The 19,106-nt window shown below is 47.7% G+C and overlaps 1 protein-coding gene across 2 annotated transcripts in view; it reads right to left on the bottom strand.

Annotated features, from left to right (window-relative positions):
- Positions 1-19,106, bottom strand: part of LOC8043884 (transducin beta-like protein 2) — a 199,727-nt gene that overhangs the window by 6,918 nt on the left and 173,703 nt on the right. For both annotated transcript variants that reach the window (XM_042291044.1, XM_042291046.1), the window contains exons 7-9: positions 17,495-17,544; positions 6,927-7,109; positions 1,538-1,724 (exon numbers count right to left, since the gene is read on the bottom strand). In XM_042291044.1, the coding sequence (XP_042146978.1) occupies positions 1,538-1,724; positions 6,927-7,109; positions 17,495-17,544 (420 nt within the window). The remainder of the gene's footprint in view (positions 1-1,537; positions 1,725-6,926; positions 7,110-17,494; positions 17,545-19,106) is intronic.

Genomic DNA, 19,106 nt, shown 5'->3' with positions numbered 1-19,106 from the left:
AAAACTTGTTTTTTTCTAAAGTTACAGCATTTCGTGTGTGAAATAAAAATTGTGACAGTATCTTGGTGGTGTTGCAAGCGCGAGATGCTTGGACTTTTGCGTCGCGGCAGAGAAACGCTATTCCAAAACTCTCTTGCGTCGCGTGCGCTAACGCAAGCGCTAAATTTAGCGCAAGCGTGTGCTAAAATTGCGTACGTTATTCTAAAACTCTCTAATAATCTCAAGCGCACACATCCGAGTTCTACACGGAGGAGTTGCTGAGACACTAACGCAACTGTGTGAAAGATTTTGGCTTATTTGAGGCGGACAACTGGTAAAGAAAAGCATACACAACTGCCCTACATGCTTTAGATATCAGCTCAAGCCACTGTCAGCACCTACAGCTCCTTTGCCTGCTGATCGCATCGAGCCAACAAACCCTTTTGAGATAGTGGGAGTCGACTTTGTAGGTCCCCTTTATACCAAGAACATGACTCCGAACAAAGTTTTCATAGCTCTCTTTACGTGCACAGTGACAAGAGCGGCCACCTTGACGTCCCACGTCAAGCATGTCTTCCCAGACCTTCTTATCAACACTACGTCGTTTTGTGGCGCGAAGAGGTCTGCGACAGTTCATCTATTCGGACAATGCTCTCACCTTCAAAAGGTTGCTTAAAGACATCAAGGAGCTATGGACAGCCTTACGCCACCGGGACATTCAAGATTACATTGCCCACAACCAGATATCCTGGAAATTTAGCGCTGAGCGGGTAGCCTGGTGGGGAGGTTTTTGGGAGAGGATGGTTTGTAGCGTGAAGTCCTGCATTCCAAAAATTCTTCGACTAAGTTCACTAAACTCTGAAGAGCTCACCACTGTGGTACAAGTTGAGGCTGCGGTGAACTCACAACCGTTGAGGTTTATGCATTCAGAGCATGACGAACCAGGAGCCTTAACTCCTGCTCATTTCCTGATCGGCAAGCGACTCACAGCATTGTCGTCATATAAAGATGCCGAGGCGCTACAACGAACGGCAGATGAACTCTCAAAACTCTGGAACTACCGACAACTACAATTTGCACAGTTTTGGAAAAGATGGATGGCCGACTACCCTCTGGAGCTTCGTTCGGCACATCGTGCGAAGCCACAGGAAAATAATGATGATCTAGAGGTCGGAGACATCGTAATTATTCACGAGCCAATGCGTCCTAAAACGATGTGGAAACTGGGACGGATAAATGAATTACATGCAGGCCTGAATTCCCACGTTCAATCATGCGACTTAAAGTTGGCAAGTGGACAAATACTAGGACGACCAGTACAACTGCTTTATTCACTCAAGTTACCTCGCTGTCTCCCTGAGGCGGCAGCCTGTTGAATATTTTCAACAGCGACCGGTCAGAGAGAAGACGACGACGGTCACAAAAGCCGCCTTAGAAGCACGCATCAATTTTTTTTTTCTTATCCGCTGCAGTGCGATCCAGAAACGGGCATCGTTTCATTAAACCCATTTTTCATGCTTTAACCAGTAATATCGTCCAGTTATTTTACATGGCTCACCTGGCCTCGTCGATTTGCAGCTGCAGCCTGTCGCGGATGGACTGGTTGGTGGCGTTCTTCTTGCGCTCCTCCAGGTCCCCGATGGTGTTCTGGAAGCCCGGCACGTTGTGGAACACAAGCACATGCTTGCCCACGGCAGCCGCCAGGTAGCTGCCGTTGGGCGAGAACTGCAGGTTCACGATGGGCTCTGGGGAGGGAAGCGAGGCATCGCGTCAGCAACGATACGCTCGGGAAGAAACTTCCAGACGACGCGGGCAGTCACGATAGAGATGCAACAAAGGCGCGACTTTGTCGCGAATATCCGCGAACGGGCATGTAGCGTGCTGGTTGAAGGACTGTCAAAATCGGGCGGCGCCTCACTTATCCCGTATCAAATAGTATCTCTTCAAACAATTATTTTTTTCGGCGCTTGTTTTTTTTTAAATTTTCTTCTTAGGTTTTGTGAAAACTAAACGCGATGGATGCTTCACTGAGGAACACTGCACACCAAGAAAGGTGTAGGAAGCAACGTCACTGGATCGGCTAAGTTGACAAGCTCCGAGCAAAAAGTGAAGCGATGCTATTCACTAGAATATAGGCTCCCCACTCGGTACCCTCGGATACGCGTGAAACATATTGCTTTTGTGTGAATTCACAAAGTGTATTGCCAACAACTGTTGCCAGTGCAATAACATCCGAAATGAGACAACATTTCCTCAGACTTTTGAGATCAATTCACACCTGCCGAGCCTCCATAGCTTTGGCAGTGTTCGACATTCGGCACCGAGGCACGTAAGCTTGAAGAAATGGCTGCGGCTATTGTAGTTTCCGGCACATGAACCGTCGTGTTTTTGTCGTTTGCGGACTGAAATATCGCGAACTTCATATCTTCTCGCGTCCAGTGCTTGTGTCGAAAGTTCAAGCATAAACTGCTGCAGGGTGTGTTCAGATAAAGTCGAACACGTGAGTCCGGTTCGCATTTTTGTTTTTGTTCATATTTTTATATGTTGCTCCCCAATATGTGGAGGGAACGAAATCACAAATATGAGTTGTGCATTTTTTGTGCGTGATAGTATATAATTTTTAGAATTCTGTAAACATTCAAGAATATAGTAACTATGATCCACTGCTTTCTGAAGAATATTTAGTTTCTTGGTATTTTTAGTTTGCCTATCACATGCAGTCAAACTTGAAAGAACCGACAAAGCCTGAAAACAGCACTGCCGTCCTGGGGCAGTCATTTTTCTTTTTCTTTACAGATACAGTAAACTTTCGTTAGTTTGACCTCAGTTAATACGACTGTTCATTTAATTCGATCATGTTCTAAAGTCCCGGCAAGTGCTCATACATTTCTATGGGAGGAAAAGTTTGAAAGTTCCAACTCGGGAGGACTCCGCATTGCATAATTCGTCCCGAGCGAATGCGCGCGGGCTCACACTGCACGGCACCACGGCAGAAAAACCGCCAACGTACGGCAAAACACGGGCCCTTTGCTGCAAAGCCGAACGTGCACAAGTATGAGCCTGCTCCTCTATGCCGTTGAGATGGACCGTAGTGAATGACACGAGCCAGCGCAACCAAGGCGGGGAGTAACGCTGAGAACATAGCATGTGGTCGGTTGCGGAGACAGCGTGCGCACTCAAAGCGCTTTTCTGTAGCATCGTGTCCAGTCCATCTTGCGCCGGAAAGCTCGGGTTCTCTTTTCCTTTTTTTTTTGTTGTTATTTTCTCCGTCGCCGATGATCTGGCTACCCGGCGCCAAAGTCAACTCGTAAAGCTTTCTTTTTTTTTTTTTGTAGTGTTCGATTTTCTAGGCTTGTGACGTTTACGTACGTTGTACAAACAACCATTTTTGCTTCTATTGCACACGGCACGGTTCATGCCGAGTCGATGAGTGGCCGAATTTAGAACAAAGGACGAGCTCGGTTGTTACGATGCGGTAGTTTCAGTTAGCGGAGAGGCAACAGTTGGTTGACACGAGATGGCATTATGCGGGAATTACACGTCGCTGTCCATTGGCACGAAGACAGCCATTCTTCAAGAGGTTGCGAAGGGTGTATCAAGGAAGGAGATCGCAGACAACTGTGGTTTGAAGAAAAGCATGCTTGCCACCTTGATCCCCAGCTGAAAATTCCCATTAGATCCAATTGGAATTCTAACTAGATTTAATTGGAACCAATTGGTTTTAGTGGGTTCCAATTGGAAGCACACTGGCCAATGGGTCTCACTAATTGGAAAAATTTTCCAGTTGGAATCTTAATGGGTTCCAACTGGTTCCCATTGCAGTGACCAATTGGTTGTCCCAAAACCTAGCTGGTACCAATTGGAAATTACAATTGGAATCTAATGGGAATTTTCAACTGGGTCGTCAACAAGAAAAAGATCATCGAGGTTCAACAAAAAGATCACTTCGACGAAGAAAGAAAACGGCTGCGAACGTCGGCACGCCCAAACGTCCCAAAGGCTGTGCTCCAGTGGATCCGTTGACATGAGAAGCCACAACTCGCCTCTCAGTGGATCTGTCGTCTGTGAAAAGGCTCGGGTGTTTCCAAGCACGCAAATACCCGAGTCAAGAAATCCTCGTGTTGTCCTCATCGTGCACAATTGCAGCGCACATGTTCACGTCCAAGGACTGCGGGCAGTGCGCCTTGAGTTTTTGCCGCCAAATGTGACAGCGACCATGCAGCCACTCGATCGGGGTGTCATAAAAAAAACTTGAAGGTTCTGTACAGGAAAATGCTGCTGCAACGGATGATCCCCTGCTGTGAAAGTGGCAAGGACTACCATATCACCATACTTGGTGCAATGCACATGCTTGCTCGTGCGTGGGAACGATTGCTAACAGTTTCAAGAGATTCATCGTGCCCACGGATGCCGTGTCTGCATTGGACACTGGGGATGATGCGGGTGCTGCTGGCGGGGAGCTGTCTTCCACCCAAGACTCGGGTTTGCTCCCTGTCCTGGGTGACGTATCCTTTGAAGACTTGGTGAATGTGGACAATGGTGTTGCAATATGCGTACGGATGACGACATCGTGGCTGACATGACCGGCTGTGAGGTGGACGCGGGAGATGAAAGCGAGGAGGATACCGCCGAAAGTACCCCATCCGAGGTGGGACTTCAGGCTGCTGAGCTGTACTTTTCCCATAAGGAAAATGCAGAGTGCAAGCTGAGGTACATCGCTGCTCTCTGGAGCATGCTTTTGGACATGCGTTTTAAGCGCAGACGGCAGCAGACCATCCATGAGTACTTTGGAAAATAAGAAAAAGTTTAATTTTAACCGTCTGTCTGTCCTTTTTTTAATTCAATCACTCGGATAATTTGACCAAATATCAAGGTCCCGTCGAGGTCGAATTAACAAAAGTTTACTGTATTTGTTTTTTTGAGAAAACATTTGTGATTTCGTCCCTTCATATATTAGGGAGTAACATATAAAAATATGAAGAAAAACTTTCAGCCTTTTCACTTTGGTGAAGAAGGAAGAGCAGCGGAGCTGTAGCTTCTGTTCTCGGCGGTGGCTTTCCAGGCGAGCAATTTGCTCTTCGTTCGCAATGCAATCTGAAGCGCTTGACGCACGCGGCGGTTGTGGACCTAATCGCGCTGCTGCGTACGTCACCGCTCCTTCTGCACCCAGTCTTCTTTCCCCGAAGAAAGGGCACATGGCCGACCCATCGTGAGTTTAAACGAAACTGATGAGAGCGTAAGAAACGACGTGCAAAACAGACGAGGACAAAAAAGGAAACACATGTGATGTGCGCTGCCCTCGCCACGTGTGTTTCTTCTTCGTCCTTGTCCATTTTTTGCGTTGTTTCCTACGATAAATTCCCACCAACTCGCCAAACTATCCATTCTTCTATGATAGGAGGAAAGGTTGCCGCCAGCTATGAGCGACGGCGGCAACCAGACGGGTTGCCTGGTTGCCGCCGTCGCTTATAGATGGCGGTAGCTGTGCAGAGATTCATGTAGGTTTGTGTCAACATTTCTTTGGTACCGGACACGATCCTGGCAAACCTAGCCCTCAATAGCCCCGCTGTAGAAGAAAACAAAAATACTAACCGGATTCGCATCTTCGATCTTATCTGAACACATCATGCATACATTCCAAAGCCGCATTAGGAAAAAATACCAATTTGAAGACCACTTTGTGTTTTGAAAAAAACGGGCTGTTTTTGTATTAGTATTTGGCTACGTTGAGGCCTACTACTAGAACATCCGAGGTGGTGAAAATGGCTGAGTTGATCCTCTCGTGTGTTCTTCACGTGTGACAACCTCAGACCCTTGTAATGTAGACAGTTGGGCGAGTTGGTATAGATTGAACATAGTTACAGTTGCACACAAAAGGACAGGGACAGAGAAGAGGAACATGCAGATGACAGACGAGCGCACTTGTCTGTTGTCTACGTGTTCCTCTTCCCTGTTCCTGTCCTTCTGTGCGCAACTGTAACTATGTTCAATCAGACTCCTTGTGTGTGCGTGCCATTTCGGAGACGTGTGACTAAGGGGTAAGAATTTCAAGACATCACTTCCAATCAGCTAATCAGCGTGGATTCGTGTATGTATACCTTGGAGATTTCTGTGTGAACGCGCGGTAGATACTAGGGTCATCCTTTCTGTTAGTTTTCCGGCGATAAATATGTGGCCGGGAGCGTTCATCCAGAACTAGATACGGCGCTGACAGCGCCCGCAAGCTCCTGATTGTGGATGCTGGTCATAGATGAATACGAGAAACATCAACTATGCCAGAAATTCCGTTTTACGTTATTATTACACGAGCAGAAAAACATACTCGGAAGTTCGACCCAAAGCTAGCCACTTAAGCTCCGATCCATTGTATTATACCGTCTAAAAATTGAAGAAATTGTAAGTGTGCATCTTTACAATCATGAGGCTGCAGCAGAATCTACTTGCAGGGTCCATTTCTTAAAAACAAATGCGCAAGGGCAGCCGACGTGCCGCCGACTGCCTGATTTCACAATTAAAAGCCAGCGTCCCGAGCTTGCTCAGAGCTGGGCCGCTTTTGCAGACCGGGTGGGCTGCGCCGACAGCGTCACCACGCCCGCACGAACAGAGGGGGCCGGCTTTCCGAAAGGCCGCTAATGCAGCAGTTGTCCACTGAGCTGATCCAGTAACGTGTTTAAGTGCATAAACTATACGGAAAGTAGTGTATGAAAATAATAGGGCTTTGATGCTACGCATACAAAGGAACGAATTTAGGGAACTTCCACGAGCGCATGTCAATATAATAGTGTGGGGTGAAGTAAAATGTGGGAGCAGTTTCAAGATATCCCATCTTCATAGTGCAGCTTGCAGAGGTGACACAACACGGACGGCAATGTGATGATGTAGCTGAATAAGGGACAGAGAAATCCATTACAAGCGGCTAGCCCTGGTTGAGAACTCCGAAAACCTACCGCTGTGGACTTGTTCAAACTTGACGTTGAGGCTGCCAGTCCTGCCACAGAAGACGTGGATGTCCTCCTCGTTGGCGATCGCCACGGTCCTTCCGTCAGGGGACAGCGCCAGACAGCTGGGCGTGGTACACGGGAACTCGCCCGTCGTCAGCAAGTACGGCTCCTGGCCCTTCTGGTATTCGACTGAAACGACGGAAAAAGTGCCAAGCGTCACGAGTCTGCATCCCACAAGTGTTTCTGGTACCCATGACGGCAGCAAGATGCAGGAGACAATGCGCAGAAGGTAGGGGACTCCAACTTGCAGAACTACAACGCGACCCACGGGAACCGTTTCCTATAAATTACAATTAGAGTTCTGCATTTCTGTTGTTCATATCCTTCGTAATCAGCGAGCGGTTTTCAGCACTTATCGGTGTTTATAGGTAGTTTTCTGAAAAGATAGCTTTCCGGTTCCTCAGTACCTAGCAAACACTGTTTTATACCCTTGGTGGGAATGAGGTCAGACTTAACTGCTGCTAAGGGTGCCCCTGTATATTGGGCATCGTCAGCGGCATACCTAGGGGGGATGGCGCCCATGGCTACGGTGTTCCCGTGGCAAATAGTTTTTTGCGCCCTTGCTGATAAAAATGATGATGATGATTTTGTGTAAAACCTCGCTTGTCCACGAAAGCGGGCTGACTGTGTATCAGCACATCCAGTCCATTGCACTGTACTGAACAGGCACGAAAGGAAGATACTACCTGTTAGAACTCGAATTGCAAGATACAAGTGACACCATCATTGATGGAACCGAAGCAAGTGATGATGTTTATTTACATGGTGCTGCCAGCTCTTTTCGAGCGGCTGACAGCTCAATGTTTTTGTATGGAACAAAGGAAGATAAAGTTTAGAGTTTCTTCACACTACCCCAGGAATGACGTCAGGTCATTGGTAGATGGATTCCATCAGGTACAAAAGTTGAAGTGGCCTCCTAATGACCATTCTATTGGGAAGACGCACCATCAACGATTTCCCCTATTTTCCAAGGTTGTCGTGGCAGGAGGTGTTGGCAAACCAACACAAGTGTCCCTTTCCTTTCTTCAGGGCACTGGACGAAGTCGGCACGGTAAAGTGGGCAGATCTTAGGCTGGTCAATTATTTCTTCATCCTGTGGGGTCTCTTCAGCCCCTATCTGTTCGACAACCGGACGCCAGCGCCTGAGAACTCGTTGTTAGTTACCTCCGTGGCGAAGACGGTGCCTTCGGTGCTTGAGCGCCTCCTCCCTTGGGACCTATCTGGAAGACATTGGCGGCACGGGACATCCTCAGACCCACCTCCCTGAGAGCGTCGGTGCCCGAGGACCTGCACGTGTTGCGGGAGAGCCGGATGGGGGGCTCCAGTGGACACTGCCCAATATGGGAGACAAGAGGCTCCCGCCCGTCTGGTATGCGGCGGCGACCGTGGGAACCACGAGGGAAGTTGGGAAGGCAGGAAACAAAGGGCTGGAGGGGACTCTCGCACGGGAAATGAGCCACGACAGACATTCACGGTGGTGGCAACCGCGACGTCGACTCTGGCAACGGCCCGGTGACATGGTTCAGACTTGGAGACCGAATTCGACCCTTGACGACGACGTCCCCAGGATGCGCTGTGGACTAGCACCGCAGGGACAATTGGCACGCAGCAAACAGTGGCGGCGCACCCCTTCCAGGCTTCCTCGATCTGCTCTCCTGATCCCAAAACCCCCCAGCAGAATGTGAGTGGAATAAACCCTTTCTGCTGAGATCTATGCATTGCTCTGTCACGATCATTTGGAGACAGGGGCCCGGGGAATCGGGCTAGAACCCTACAATCCATCTACGACAAAACTGATCTGCCATCCTTTGACGGTAACGCCAACGACGGTTAAGTTCACCTCGTGAGGGCGGCACAGGCTCCGAGCTGCAGCTCGATGGGAGGGATTTTAGACGCTTTCCCCATAGAAAATGAGAGGGAGTGTGCTGTTTTCTTTCAGTGGCTTCGCTATAGACATAAGTCAGAGGCCTAGAGTTGATGACAGCCTCGATTTCGGTTAATAATGTCGCCAACTCTATGAAGTGTCAGTAGCTGTGTCCCAAAACTTTCTTCAGTGATGACTTCATCGATCGAATCATTCTCCCAGAACCCACCCCATCAGGTGGCTCTCTCGATGATAAACTTCCACAGGATCTGATGATCGGTGAAGTAGTTTCATACCTCTTCTCCGCATAATGTTGTCCACAGTTTCTTCAGATCCCTTAAGGCTCGCTGAAACATTTTTGTATTGTCAGAAAAGATGACTCGACACATCCCTCTTGACACAAAACTCCTGAAGCCTGTCAGGAAGTTGGAGGTAGACATGCCGGTCACCAGTTCAAGGTGTATCGCCTGTGTGGCTGTACATATGAAGACGAGGATGTAGGATTCTTGTTGTTGCCTTGATCCTTCGTGTGGAGTGGTCCAGCAAAGTCCATACCGGTTACTTCAAAAGGGGCAGCTTGAGTTACTCTGTCGCAAGGGAGCAGAGCAACTGGCTCGGTGGACTCTCGGCTGTTGAAACGGCCACAGATCACACATATTTTTAGGACTTTTTTTATTATCTGTATTCCTCGAATGACTCAGAACTCTTCTCTCAGCTCCGTCAGTCTCGAATGGACCAGCGTGGAGTAGTCGTCGATGTGGCGTCAATGAAAATTTCGGTAACTCGGACAAGTTTCGAGAGGGAACTGTATCGCTGCAGGTGTCACGCCTCTCGTTAGCAGATCAGTGGAATTTTCCGTTCCAGGGCAGTGGTTCCAAAGTTCTGGATCAGTTAGCTGTTGAATCTCCAACACTCGGTTGGTCACAAGCGGCTTCCACTGCTGAGGAAAACCTCGCACCCAATTCAGCGCAATCGTTGAGTCTGTCCAGAGATACCAGTTGGCTCTACTTGTAAGTTCAGCAAACAAATAAAGTAGTCTTTCAGTTGTGCCCCTATCAGCATTCCCATCAATTCAAATCTTGGAAGAGAAAGCCGTTTCATTGGTGCCACCCGTGTCTTGGACAAGATCAAAGTAACCGTCGTTTCTGCACCCTGCGTGCGCAGGTAGGCCACTTCTCCTTAAGCCTTGGGACTGGCATCTGTGAAGAGGCGATCATCATTTAGGTCATCATTCTGTAGTCCAGGATACCCTAGTGCTACTGTCACCTCCGTCAAAAGGTGCAGTGCTGTGTGCCACTGCGTCCACCTTGTCTGAACATCTTCAGGTGTGGTGCATCCCAGTCGACTCCCAATTCCCAGAAAGTCTGGAACATCAGCTTGGCTGTCACGGTTACTAGGGGAAGGTGTCCTAGCGGGTCGTAAATGTGAGATGATGCCTGAAGAATAAATTGTTTTGTATTGTTCTTCCAGTCTAAGAATTCTAAGATGGGCCTTATCGAAAATGCTATGGCAATCGCTGTCTTTGTCCCATGCAAGTCCCAAGACTCGAGACGCTAGCTGTGGGACATTCTACTTGGGTTAGGGTACATGCAGTTCCTCCATCGTCAAACAGCTTCTGCAGCTTCTTGGAATTTGAATTCCACTTGCACATTACCATTCTTGCGAGTTATGACATGTAATGTTTGACGATACAATTGTTCAACCTCCTCCTCCGCGGTTGCTCCTGTGATAAGATCATCGTCGTAGAGGCTTTCGACCAGTGCTTTTGCTGCTTCCGGATAGTCATCTGTTGTCGACAAGTGGTAGCGTAGTGCGGCTGCGACAAGGAACGGGCTGTTTGTTGTTCCAAAAGGCGCTCTTGTCATCCTCCAAACCTCTATAGGAGAATTCGGTTATTTTGTTGGCATTCGCACGTACCAGAAGAATCGGAGCATCACAATCTTCTGTCTCAATGAGATTTGCAGAAACGCCTTTTCGATATCCGCGCTAAGGCCGATGCGATGAATCCGAAAGTTCAGCATCACTTTCAGGAAGTCCGGATTCAGGTTTGGTCCCGACTCTAATGCCTCATTCAGAAACAGACATCCTGCTTCGTTTTATAACGCATCAAACACAACTCTGCCCTTGGTTGAGAGGCTGTTTGGTCGTAGCACAGCATGGTGAGGCATAGAGTGCATTCTGTTCAATGTCTTGTCTGCATTTGGTGAAATCTTTTCTGCAAACCCTTACTGGAGATACTGGTGGATGGACTCATCATGCTTAGCGTCACATCGTCTTTGAGCAGCTTCTTTGTTAGGCTGGTCAAATGCTTCGTTGCAACTCCTTCATTGTCGGCCAGCCGAAGGTTCATTGGCTTCCAAGATAGGGCCAGCTCATATTGTCACGAATGAAGGTGACAAGACGAAGAAAAATGAATTAAAAATAAAGGCTTAATCGGCGAACTTGTGCCCAACAAAATAAAGAACGAGCATTAAGACAGCGGAAAAGCGTGCGGCGATTTGGCAGCGTAACAGCAAGCGAGAGCGAGAATGACTCGACAAGGTCGCGGGCAGCTCCTTATCTAGTGTGCGTCGGCATCGCAAGAATTCGGCCCAGAAGGTTCAAGCATCGAGCGTTCGGGCGAGAATGATCAGGCACTTTCGAGAACAAGAAACTACTAGGGTGAAGTGATAAAATTTACGCCCTGAGTAAGACTAAATGCGAAACTTCAAGAATACCGTGACCGGGCGCTGCTTGCTTGGTCCTGCGCACGGCAATATCGTCCATCAGCGAGCATGATGGATGATGTGAATGCACCGACAAATTCTTTATCTTCTTTTTAGAGCGCAGCTCTTAGGCGCCCGTTTCCGGCTTAAGCGGCGTCGCAGTCAGCGTCGCCATCGGCGGAACCGCGGCGACGTTTCGGCATGGTGACATTTTGCCACATGACTTCCCTCAAGACCTCCACTGAGGGGAGGTCTTGAGGGAGGTCACGCGACACCCCTGAGGGGGGTCCTGAGGGGGGTCACGTGACCTCGGTGACGTCACGTAACCCCGCGACATCACGTGACCTCACGGTTACGCCCACGGTGACGGCAACGCCGCTCGGAGGGAGGAGCAGCAGGCAGGATGAGGAGGTGAGGAGGAGGGAGGAAGGATATATCTTCCCCTCGGTACCCATCCCTCCTCCTCCTCAAGAGCTGCGCTCTAATTCGGCGTTACAGGGAGCTGTAAACAGCTTTCATTATTTTTGTGGGAGGTTAGGCGCAGTGCTGCCCATACTTTCCAACTCCCAAAACGACAGAAGCTCAGTAGACAACGAGCACGTGCTTTCACCCACGTTGGCTCGAAGTACTGCAACAGTCGGATGTGAGACAGCCAAACCGCTGTGAGGAATTGTTCCTTGAAGTGTCCACCCAAAGTCTGTTTTCACTGCAACCAGGGCACCTTGTAGTTTTTTAACCTCACCAGAGACGAGGGTGCAGTAATAGTCAGCACCAATGAGAATATCAATGCCACTTCTCGTTGGCTGTGCCAGTGACAAGGTGACGTCTGCTAACCGGGTTCTCCTTGCCTTGACTTTTTGCACAACACTTTTGGGCAGAAGATTATCAGAGAAATCTCTGGTATCTCCAGGGCTTCTAGGCAATGCACCTTTCGGCTGCACTGGCTCCTCAGTCAGACTCATACTCATCGGGGTTTTTCCTTGATGACATTTCCTGCTCCATAGTAATTAGGGATGCCGCGAACTTTTTTCGAATCGAAGTTTCGATAATCGAATCAAGCGGTTCGAAAGGTTCGAAAGATTTCGATTTTTCGAATTGTCTATATCGTAAAATTCGACGGAGGTCGAATTTTCGAACTTGTTAAGCTAAGAAGTTCGACGCTTTTCGAACCGTCAAACTTATTACGCTCAAAAATTCGATCTTTTTCGAACTTTCAAACTTATTGCGCCGCAAGGTTCGATGCTTGTCCGACTTTCGAACTTGACTGACCAAAACATTCGATGAATTTCGAACTTATTTATCAAGAGAATTTGAAAAGTTTCGAACTTTCGAATTCTGAAAAGTCAGAAGTTCGACGAACTTCGAACTTTTAGAGTAAAAGTTCGACGTTCGTCGAACTTCGAAAGACCAGCGGACGGTTTCATTTGATTTTAAGTAGTGGGGTACATTCGTAATTTTTTTTTCTCTAACTTTTACACGCGGTGTTGCGTTCCTTACAAAAGACAATGTCGTTTATTTCAATGTTCTGGCATGCTTAGGTTTAAAGAAATAAATCCCCGAAAGGGCGAGGAACGACGACGGGTTTTTGACGATTACCGTTTGTGCCAGATTTGAAGCACGCTGCAGCCGGAGCTATTTATGGTAGATATGTTATATTTTTTTAAAAATGATCTATGTATAGCCTAGGTAAGTGCTGTCTTAAGATGTGATTATTGTTATTCAACGCGAGTTTCGAAGAAATGTCCAAACATGTATCTGCATGCAATTATGACCTAAACTTGATATTTATTTTCGTCTAAGTTGTTTGAGGTATCGCATTTAAATTAACACCACAGACAGTACATATCATTGCCATCTGCAGAATACAAAATAATATATTTATTGTTTTTTCACGTTAAGGAATAAATTAACTCATGGGAGAAGATTTCTAATAGTGTTCAAGTTCAGCACGTCATTAAAAGAAAACTTTTTTTCTTTTTTTTTTTCGCTTCACGTTCCTGGGACGTGTTTCTTTTAGCCTGTACACATTTTGGTAAAAGAAACTTGTTTCGAAGTTCTGAACCTCTGAATATGCAAGAATAGAACACTTCCGACGAATTCTTGATAGTTTTTTTTTTTCTCCTGCTTTTTATTCCCGCATTTATTCTTTTTTTTTTTTTTTTTTGTTACTATCGGCACAGGTGTTTAGGTCGAAAAGACAGCATTGAACTTCCGAACCACTAAGCATGTGACGAGCAGTGCCTCCTGACAACGAGTTTCTAACAATGACCATCTACGCAACCTTTTATGCAGTGAAGAGCGACAGTAGCTATACATATGCATAAATAATTTCATATTAAAATAAGCTCGACCACGCCCTCTTTTCCTGTATTGTTTCCTTTAACAGTCCGAAATACCTGCAAGGGGTAGAAGGAAGCTAAAGCCCCCCCCCCCCCCCCCTACCCTCTTTCCCCCCGTTTTTCCTCTTACGACGCCACTTGTATGGTAGAACGCTCCTCGACCTCGAGTTGTGTCGGCTTTTGTGCTTTTTGCGAGGCGATTCCTCCGTCCCAGAAAATAAACCTCCAGGACAATTATAAACTTTACCGCATCGGATTACTACCAGCGTGCAAGGGGTGGCGAGCTAGTTTGCCAGGTCGCTTCAAGGTTTTTCTGAGCCTCAACCTCCTGCTCGCCCCTGGCCGTTTCAAACTGGATGAGTCTCGTAAAACAGTGTGTTCGTGCAATCACTACTGTGTGATGCAGGTTAAAGACCCCCCTACCGGGGCTGGCGGTCACAATTCTGCACTGGCAAATATTCTAGCACGTCCGGGACACTCGTCGTCTCATTTAATTGCCTGACCAACTTCGCAGAATCTAGATATCACACCCTAACTTTTCTAAACTTGATTTTGTGAAAACCAGTGAATCGTGAAAACGTTATTTGAAACTGAAACTGTAGAAAAACTTGAAAATCAGACTTCAAACTTTGAAAACTTGGACTAGAAAAAAATTCAAAATCTTCTATTTTTTTTTTTTTTTTTTTAATTTAGTGTTAAAAGAGAATCGAAACCTTCGAACTTTTCGAACTTTATGCAAAAAGAAATTCAAAATTTTCGAATTGTTCGAACCTCATGTCTATAAAAATTCAAAGCGTTCGAAGTTTTCGAATTTTTTTTACAAAGAATTTCGAAATCTTCGAATTTATCGAACCTGAAGTAAAAAAATATTCGAAATATTCGAATTCAAAAATTTAGAAACCGTGAAAGCTTCGAAATTTTAGAATTCGAAACTCCGCTGTGGTCAAAAGTTGCGAATTTTTCGAAATCGAACCTTGGTCAGTACGAAAATATCGAAATTTTTCGAAATCGAACCTCAGTTCGCTTCGCAACTATCGAAACCTTTCGAAATCGAACCAAGGGTGGTTCGCGACATCCCTAATAGTAATGTCCTCTTCACCAATAAACTCGAGGAGCAGTCCCAGGATGAAGCGTCGGTGCGAGTTGGCAGCTCGCACCCGTGAGAACAGAGACTTCGCATTGTGCGGAGTTGGGGTTTTCAGAAGAGTGCCCACCTTCTCTGGGTTCGGCAGTTTCCCAGATTTGGAGAGGCTGAAACCCAGGAATTCGATCGATTCCATCCCAAAATGGCATTTTTCGGCAGAAAGCTTGAAACTGCTGCATTGGAGGAGCGTCAAGACTTCGTCAAGAAACTAGGTGATGTTGGTAAGACATCGTCGAGGTAGACGCGAACACCGCATTTGAGGTGGTGTGGTCAGAGTTTTTGGAAGACGGTGTTCCTGGCTTCCTGGAATGGGGCGGGAGCATTTTTGAAGCCGAAAGGCATGCGTGTCCACTTGTAGGTGCCCTGGTGTGTGATGAAGGCAGTTTTGTCTTGATCCTAAGGTCTGAGCAGAATTTGTCAATAGGAAAGTTTCAGGTCCAACGATGCAAACAGGCTACAACCACCAATGTCTTCACTGACGTCGTCGGCACAAGGAAGGGGTTGTGCAACGTTCACAGTCATTTTCTTCAACGGAATATAATTAACGCAAAGGCGCTTTTTGGTCAGCTGGCTGACCACAGCAACTGGAAAAGCCCAGGGTCCAGAGGACAGGAGAATAATTCCCTTCTAAATTTAGCGGGAAAATTTCCCCACTAAATTTAGCGGAAAAATTTCCCCGCTAACTTTAGCAGGGAAACGTCCCATAAGGGAACGTGCGCGGTTACACTGACGGCAACGCCGCTCAAGCCGGAAACGGGCGCCAAAGAGCTGCTCTCTTGCAAAGGGTATATCCTTAGAACCCTCGTCACGTATAATGCACCCCAAAACTTCAGTTCGACGTACAGCACACTGACGTTGAACAAACACTACCAACTTTCAAGAGAAACTTGACAGACGAGTTGTACAACTTATTAAAATAGTTACTGTATGTGTGACCGACTGAAAAAAAAAGCAATAGGGGTTTTCTTGGCCCTACTGCAAAACATCAATGGCATTTTTTTCTCTAGGCTTTGATACATACTTTAGCTGTTTATTATGTTATATCCCACTGTCATCGAGACTCTTGTAAAAGTTGGGGCTGTCAGTTTGACGTCAGTGTGCTGTACGTTGAACAGAAGTTTTGGTCTGTCTTATATGTGACAAGGGGTGTAATGACTATGCCCTTCTTTTTTTAGAGTGAGCAGCGAGGGAGATCCTACAAACTTCAGTTTAGTTGTACGCAGATCTGAAGTGTTCAAGGGCTAAACGATAGGTAGTGCCAGGGTGGCAGTCTAGGGAGCCTAGATTGCCTTCTCATACCATGGGGAGCATTTGCAATTTAATCGCAGATGCCTCCGGCAGGGATTAGTCACAAGTGCGCATGCGCAGCATTGTTGCGTGGCAGAAACGTACCGGACGAAAAGATCTACAGTAGAGCCTCGTTGATACGTTCTCGGTTGATACGTTTTCCCGGCTGTTACATTAAAGAACGCCAGTCCCGTTTTACTTCCCTAGAGATACATGTATTAGTTTCCTGCATGTCACATTTGCTTTCCCGGTTGTTACATCCAAAAGTGTCGGCATCGCGGCGCCTCGGCGCGCCGGGCGCAAGGCTACCATGCTGGCTTCGAAGTAAAGTTAGCGGAGCAAAGCCGAACCATGCAATGCGGGTCGCATGGCACGCGTGGGTACGCGAGTGCCCGTCTTACCTTTACTCCTTTCCCCCTCTTTTTCGTCTCTCCTCGCGGGGCTTTGCTGAGCTCTGCCACAGCTTCCCATCTTGCCCTGGAGTGACCTCAAAGCACTGATCGGACGGGGAGCGAGGCTGGTGAGGCAGCAAATGCTCGTTTAGCTCTCTTGCTCTCTCTTTCATCTGTCCCTCTCTTTCTCTGGCATGAGGTGTGCTCGCATGTATGCTGCGCTCCTAGTTTCTGTTCCACTCCATTGCACAAATGGAGTGGCAACAAATGATGTCACACATCCGCCTGGTCCCGATAGCGGGACCCGTGGGCGGATTTTTCGGCGTGCACCAGTCACCTAGCTGCATTGGTCCTTTGTCCCCCCTTGTTCCCCTTCTCCAGGGTTTACTACTATTGTGTTTGTCACGCCGTTGGATGATGCGATCCTGACGGCTGGGCGTACAAGTTAAAAAAAGAAACACGAGAAAATGCAAAGGTTGTTGTTGTGGCGGCATCCCAACTCTTGGCCGCCGTAGCTTCCGTGGACTGACACTTTGGAGAGCGACCTCCTGCACAGCGTCTCCCAAATCCACCACCGCTGCTGGAACACAGACGGGATTGCGACACGACACTGGTACGACGTCGTGAGGCGGACATCGAGGGACGACTTTTTAAGAGGCGGCAAACGCAGCAGTCGGAGATGCGTTCCGGACACCCGGCCAAATGTGTGCTGGCCACTGCACCATACTCCTCGCCTCGTGACGGCTCGTGTTGACCTCGATCTTGGACCGAGTAGAGACTCACTGTTGCAGTCCCAGAGCTTCCATGTGCCGTCCCTGGACACCGACGCCATCCTGCGATTGGAAAGAGGCGCCATGTTCACTCACGCTTCCTCTTTGTACCTTCCCAATGCTCTTTACAGGGTGTCACCGCGCACTAGTAGAAACACTCCAATGAACGGGGTGCGACCAACATTTGCACCGAGGCGCCTTTAGGCAGAACATCTATTGTACTCGAATTTCGGGAGTGTAAATTAGTGTAAAAAAAAACGAAGAAAAGAAAATGTGTTACTTCGTACGCAACAATAAAAAAATAAGAAGAAACTTTCAGCCTTTCCCCTCTGGTGAGGAAGGAAGACCAGCGAAGCTGTACTATGACGAGACGACCTCAAGGGCGATGTCTTGGGTGACCTCGAGGATCACTTCTAGGACAACGCCTAGAGAAATTCAGCCTTTCCACTCTGGTGAAAACCAGAGTGGAAAGCCTGGAAAGGTTGCCGCCGTCGCTCATAGATGGCAGTAGCTGTCCAGAGTTTTGTGTCGACATTTATTTGTCTACGGACACGAAGCTGAGGCAACTAGCCCTTAAAAGCTCCGCTGTAAAAAACAAAAACAAATAGTTTGGTACTTGGGAAAAAAAGGCTCGAGGTACACCTAAGCACTTCTTATGAGTAGTGAATGCGAAAGCATGCAAGCAGCTTGTCCGTCCCTTATTTCGTCTGCTGCATATTTTTCGTCACCGGTCAGCACGTGCGCTCTCCCGGGGAGAGTTGATCTTGGACGCTTTGTGTTAACGGTGCGCTGACAAACACGCAGCGCCATGGGGTGAGCGGTTGTTGAAACTGACGTGCAGCAGCCAATGGGAGCCTCGTCAACATGCACCAGCCAATGAGACCGAAGCCGAAATCCTTTCGGATCAGGGAAACCGGGTGCCGTTGTCTAGGCTTTTCGCATGGTTTCATAGCTGGGGGCTGGTTTCACTTGCAGAAAGGATTTAACGTGCCATTTGGTGCGACTCACTCCATGAGACAGTTAATGCTTTCACATTAAAACTGGAAAGAATTCTTCGAGATAAACACTTCAAGGCAGACCCAACAGACCCAGGCGTGTGTGTACCATCCGTGACTCGCAACGTCAACCAGACGGAATTTGCTTCTATTTTTCGCACGCTGGTAGAAAATATCGCGTGTTTTTAGAATGTTATACTCATGGAATTTGAATAGACAACCTAAAGACAGCTTTGTGAAAAGTTTCATTGCATTCATTGAAATATTTCTACAAGCAGAGATTCGTGACGTGAGCATTTGGCTGCGGCTTGTGTTGGCGAGAGTCCCAGCCGAATGCTGACGCAGCACTCGTGTCCAATCCGTGACCGCATTCAGGTGTTGGCGGCGTGCACCAACGTTGTTAGATTAGCCCAGTTACGGAACTGCTCATGGACACTGCATGCACGAGCAGTACCCCCCTCACTCACCACGACTCGCCTCCTGTCGTTCGACGCGCCAGACGGCTGCTATGGTAACTGCGGTGTATTCTCTGGAATACATACGTTTCAAAGTGCAGCACATGGATAACATTCCACTGTACTTTATGAAACCACAGTTCGTAAACAAAAATCTAGATGGCGCTTCGAACGA

Source organism: Ixodes scapularis, unplaced genomic scaffold, assembly GCF_016920785.2.
Source record: "Ixodes scapularis isolate PalLabHiFi unplaced genomic scaffold, ASM1692078v2 PGA_scaffold1__304_contigs__length_218370807, whole genome shotgun sequence".
Lineage (NCBI taxonomy): Eukaryota > Metazoa > Arthropoda > Arachnida > Ixodida > Ixodidae > Ixodes > Ixodes scapularis.
Note: the sequence above shows the minus strand (reverse complement) of the source record. Positions and strands in the feature narration are given on the sequence as shown.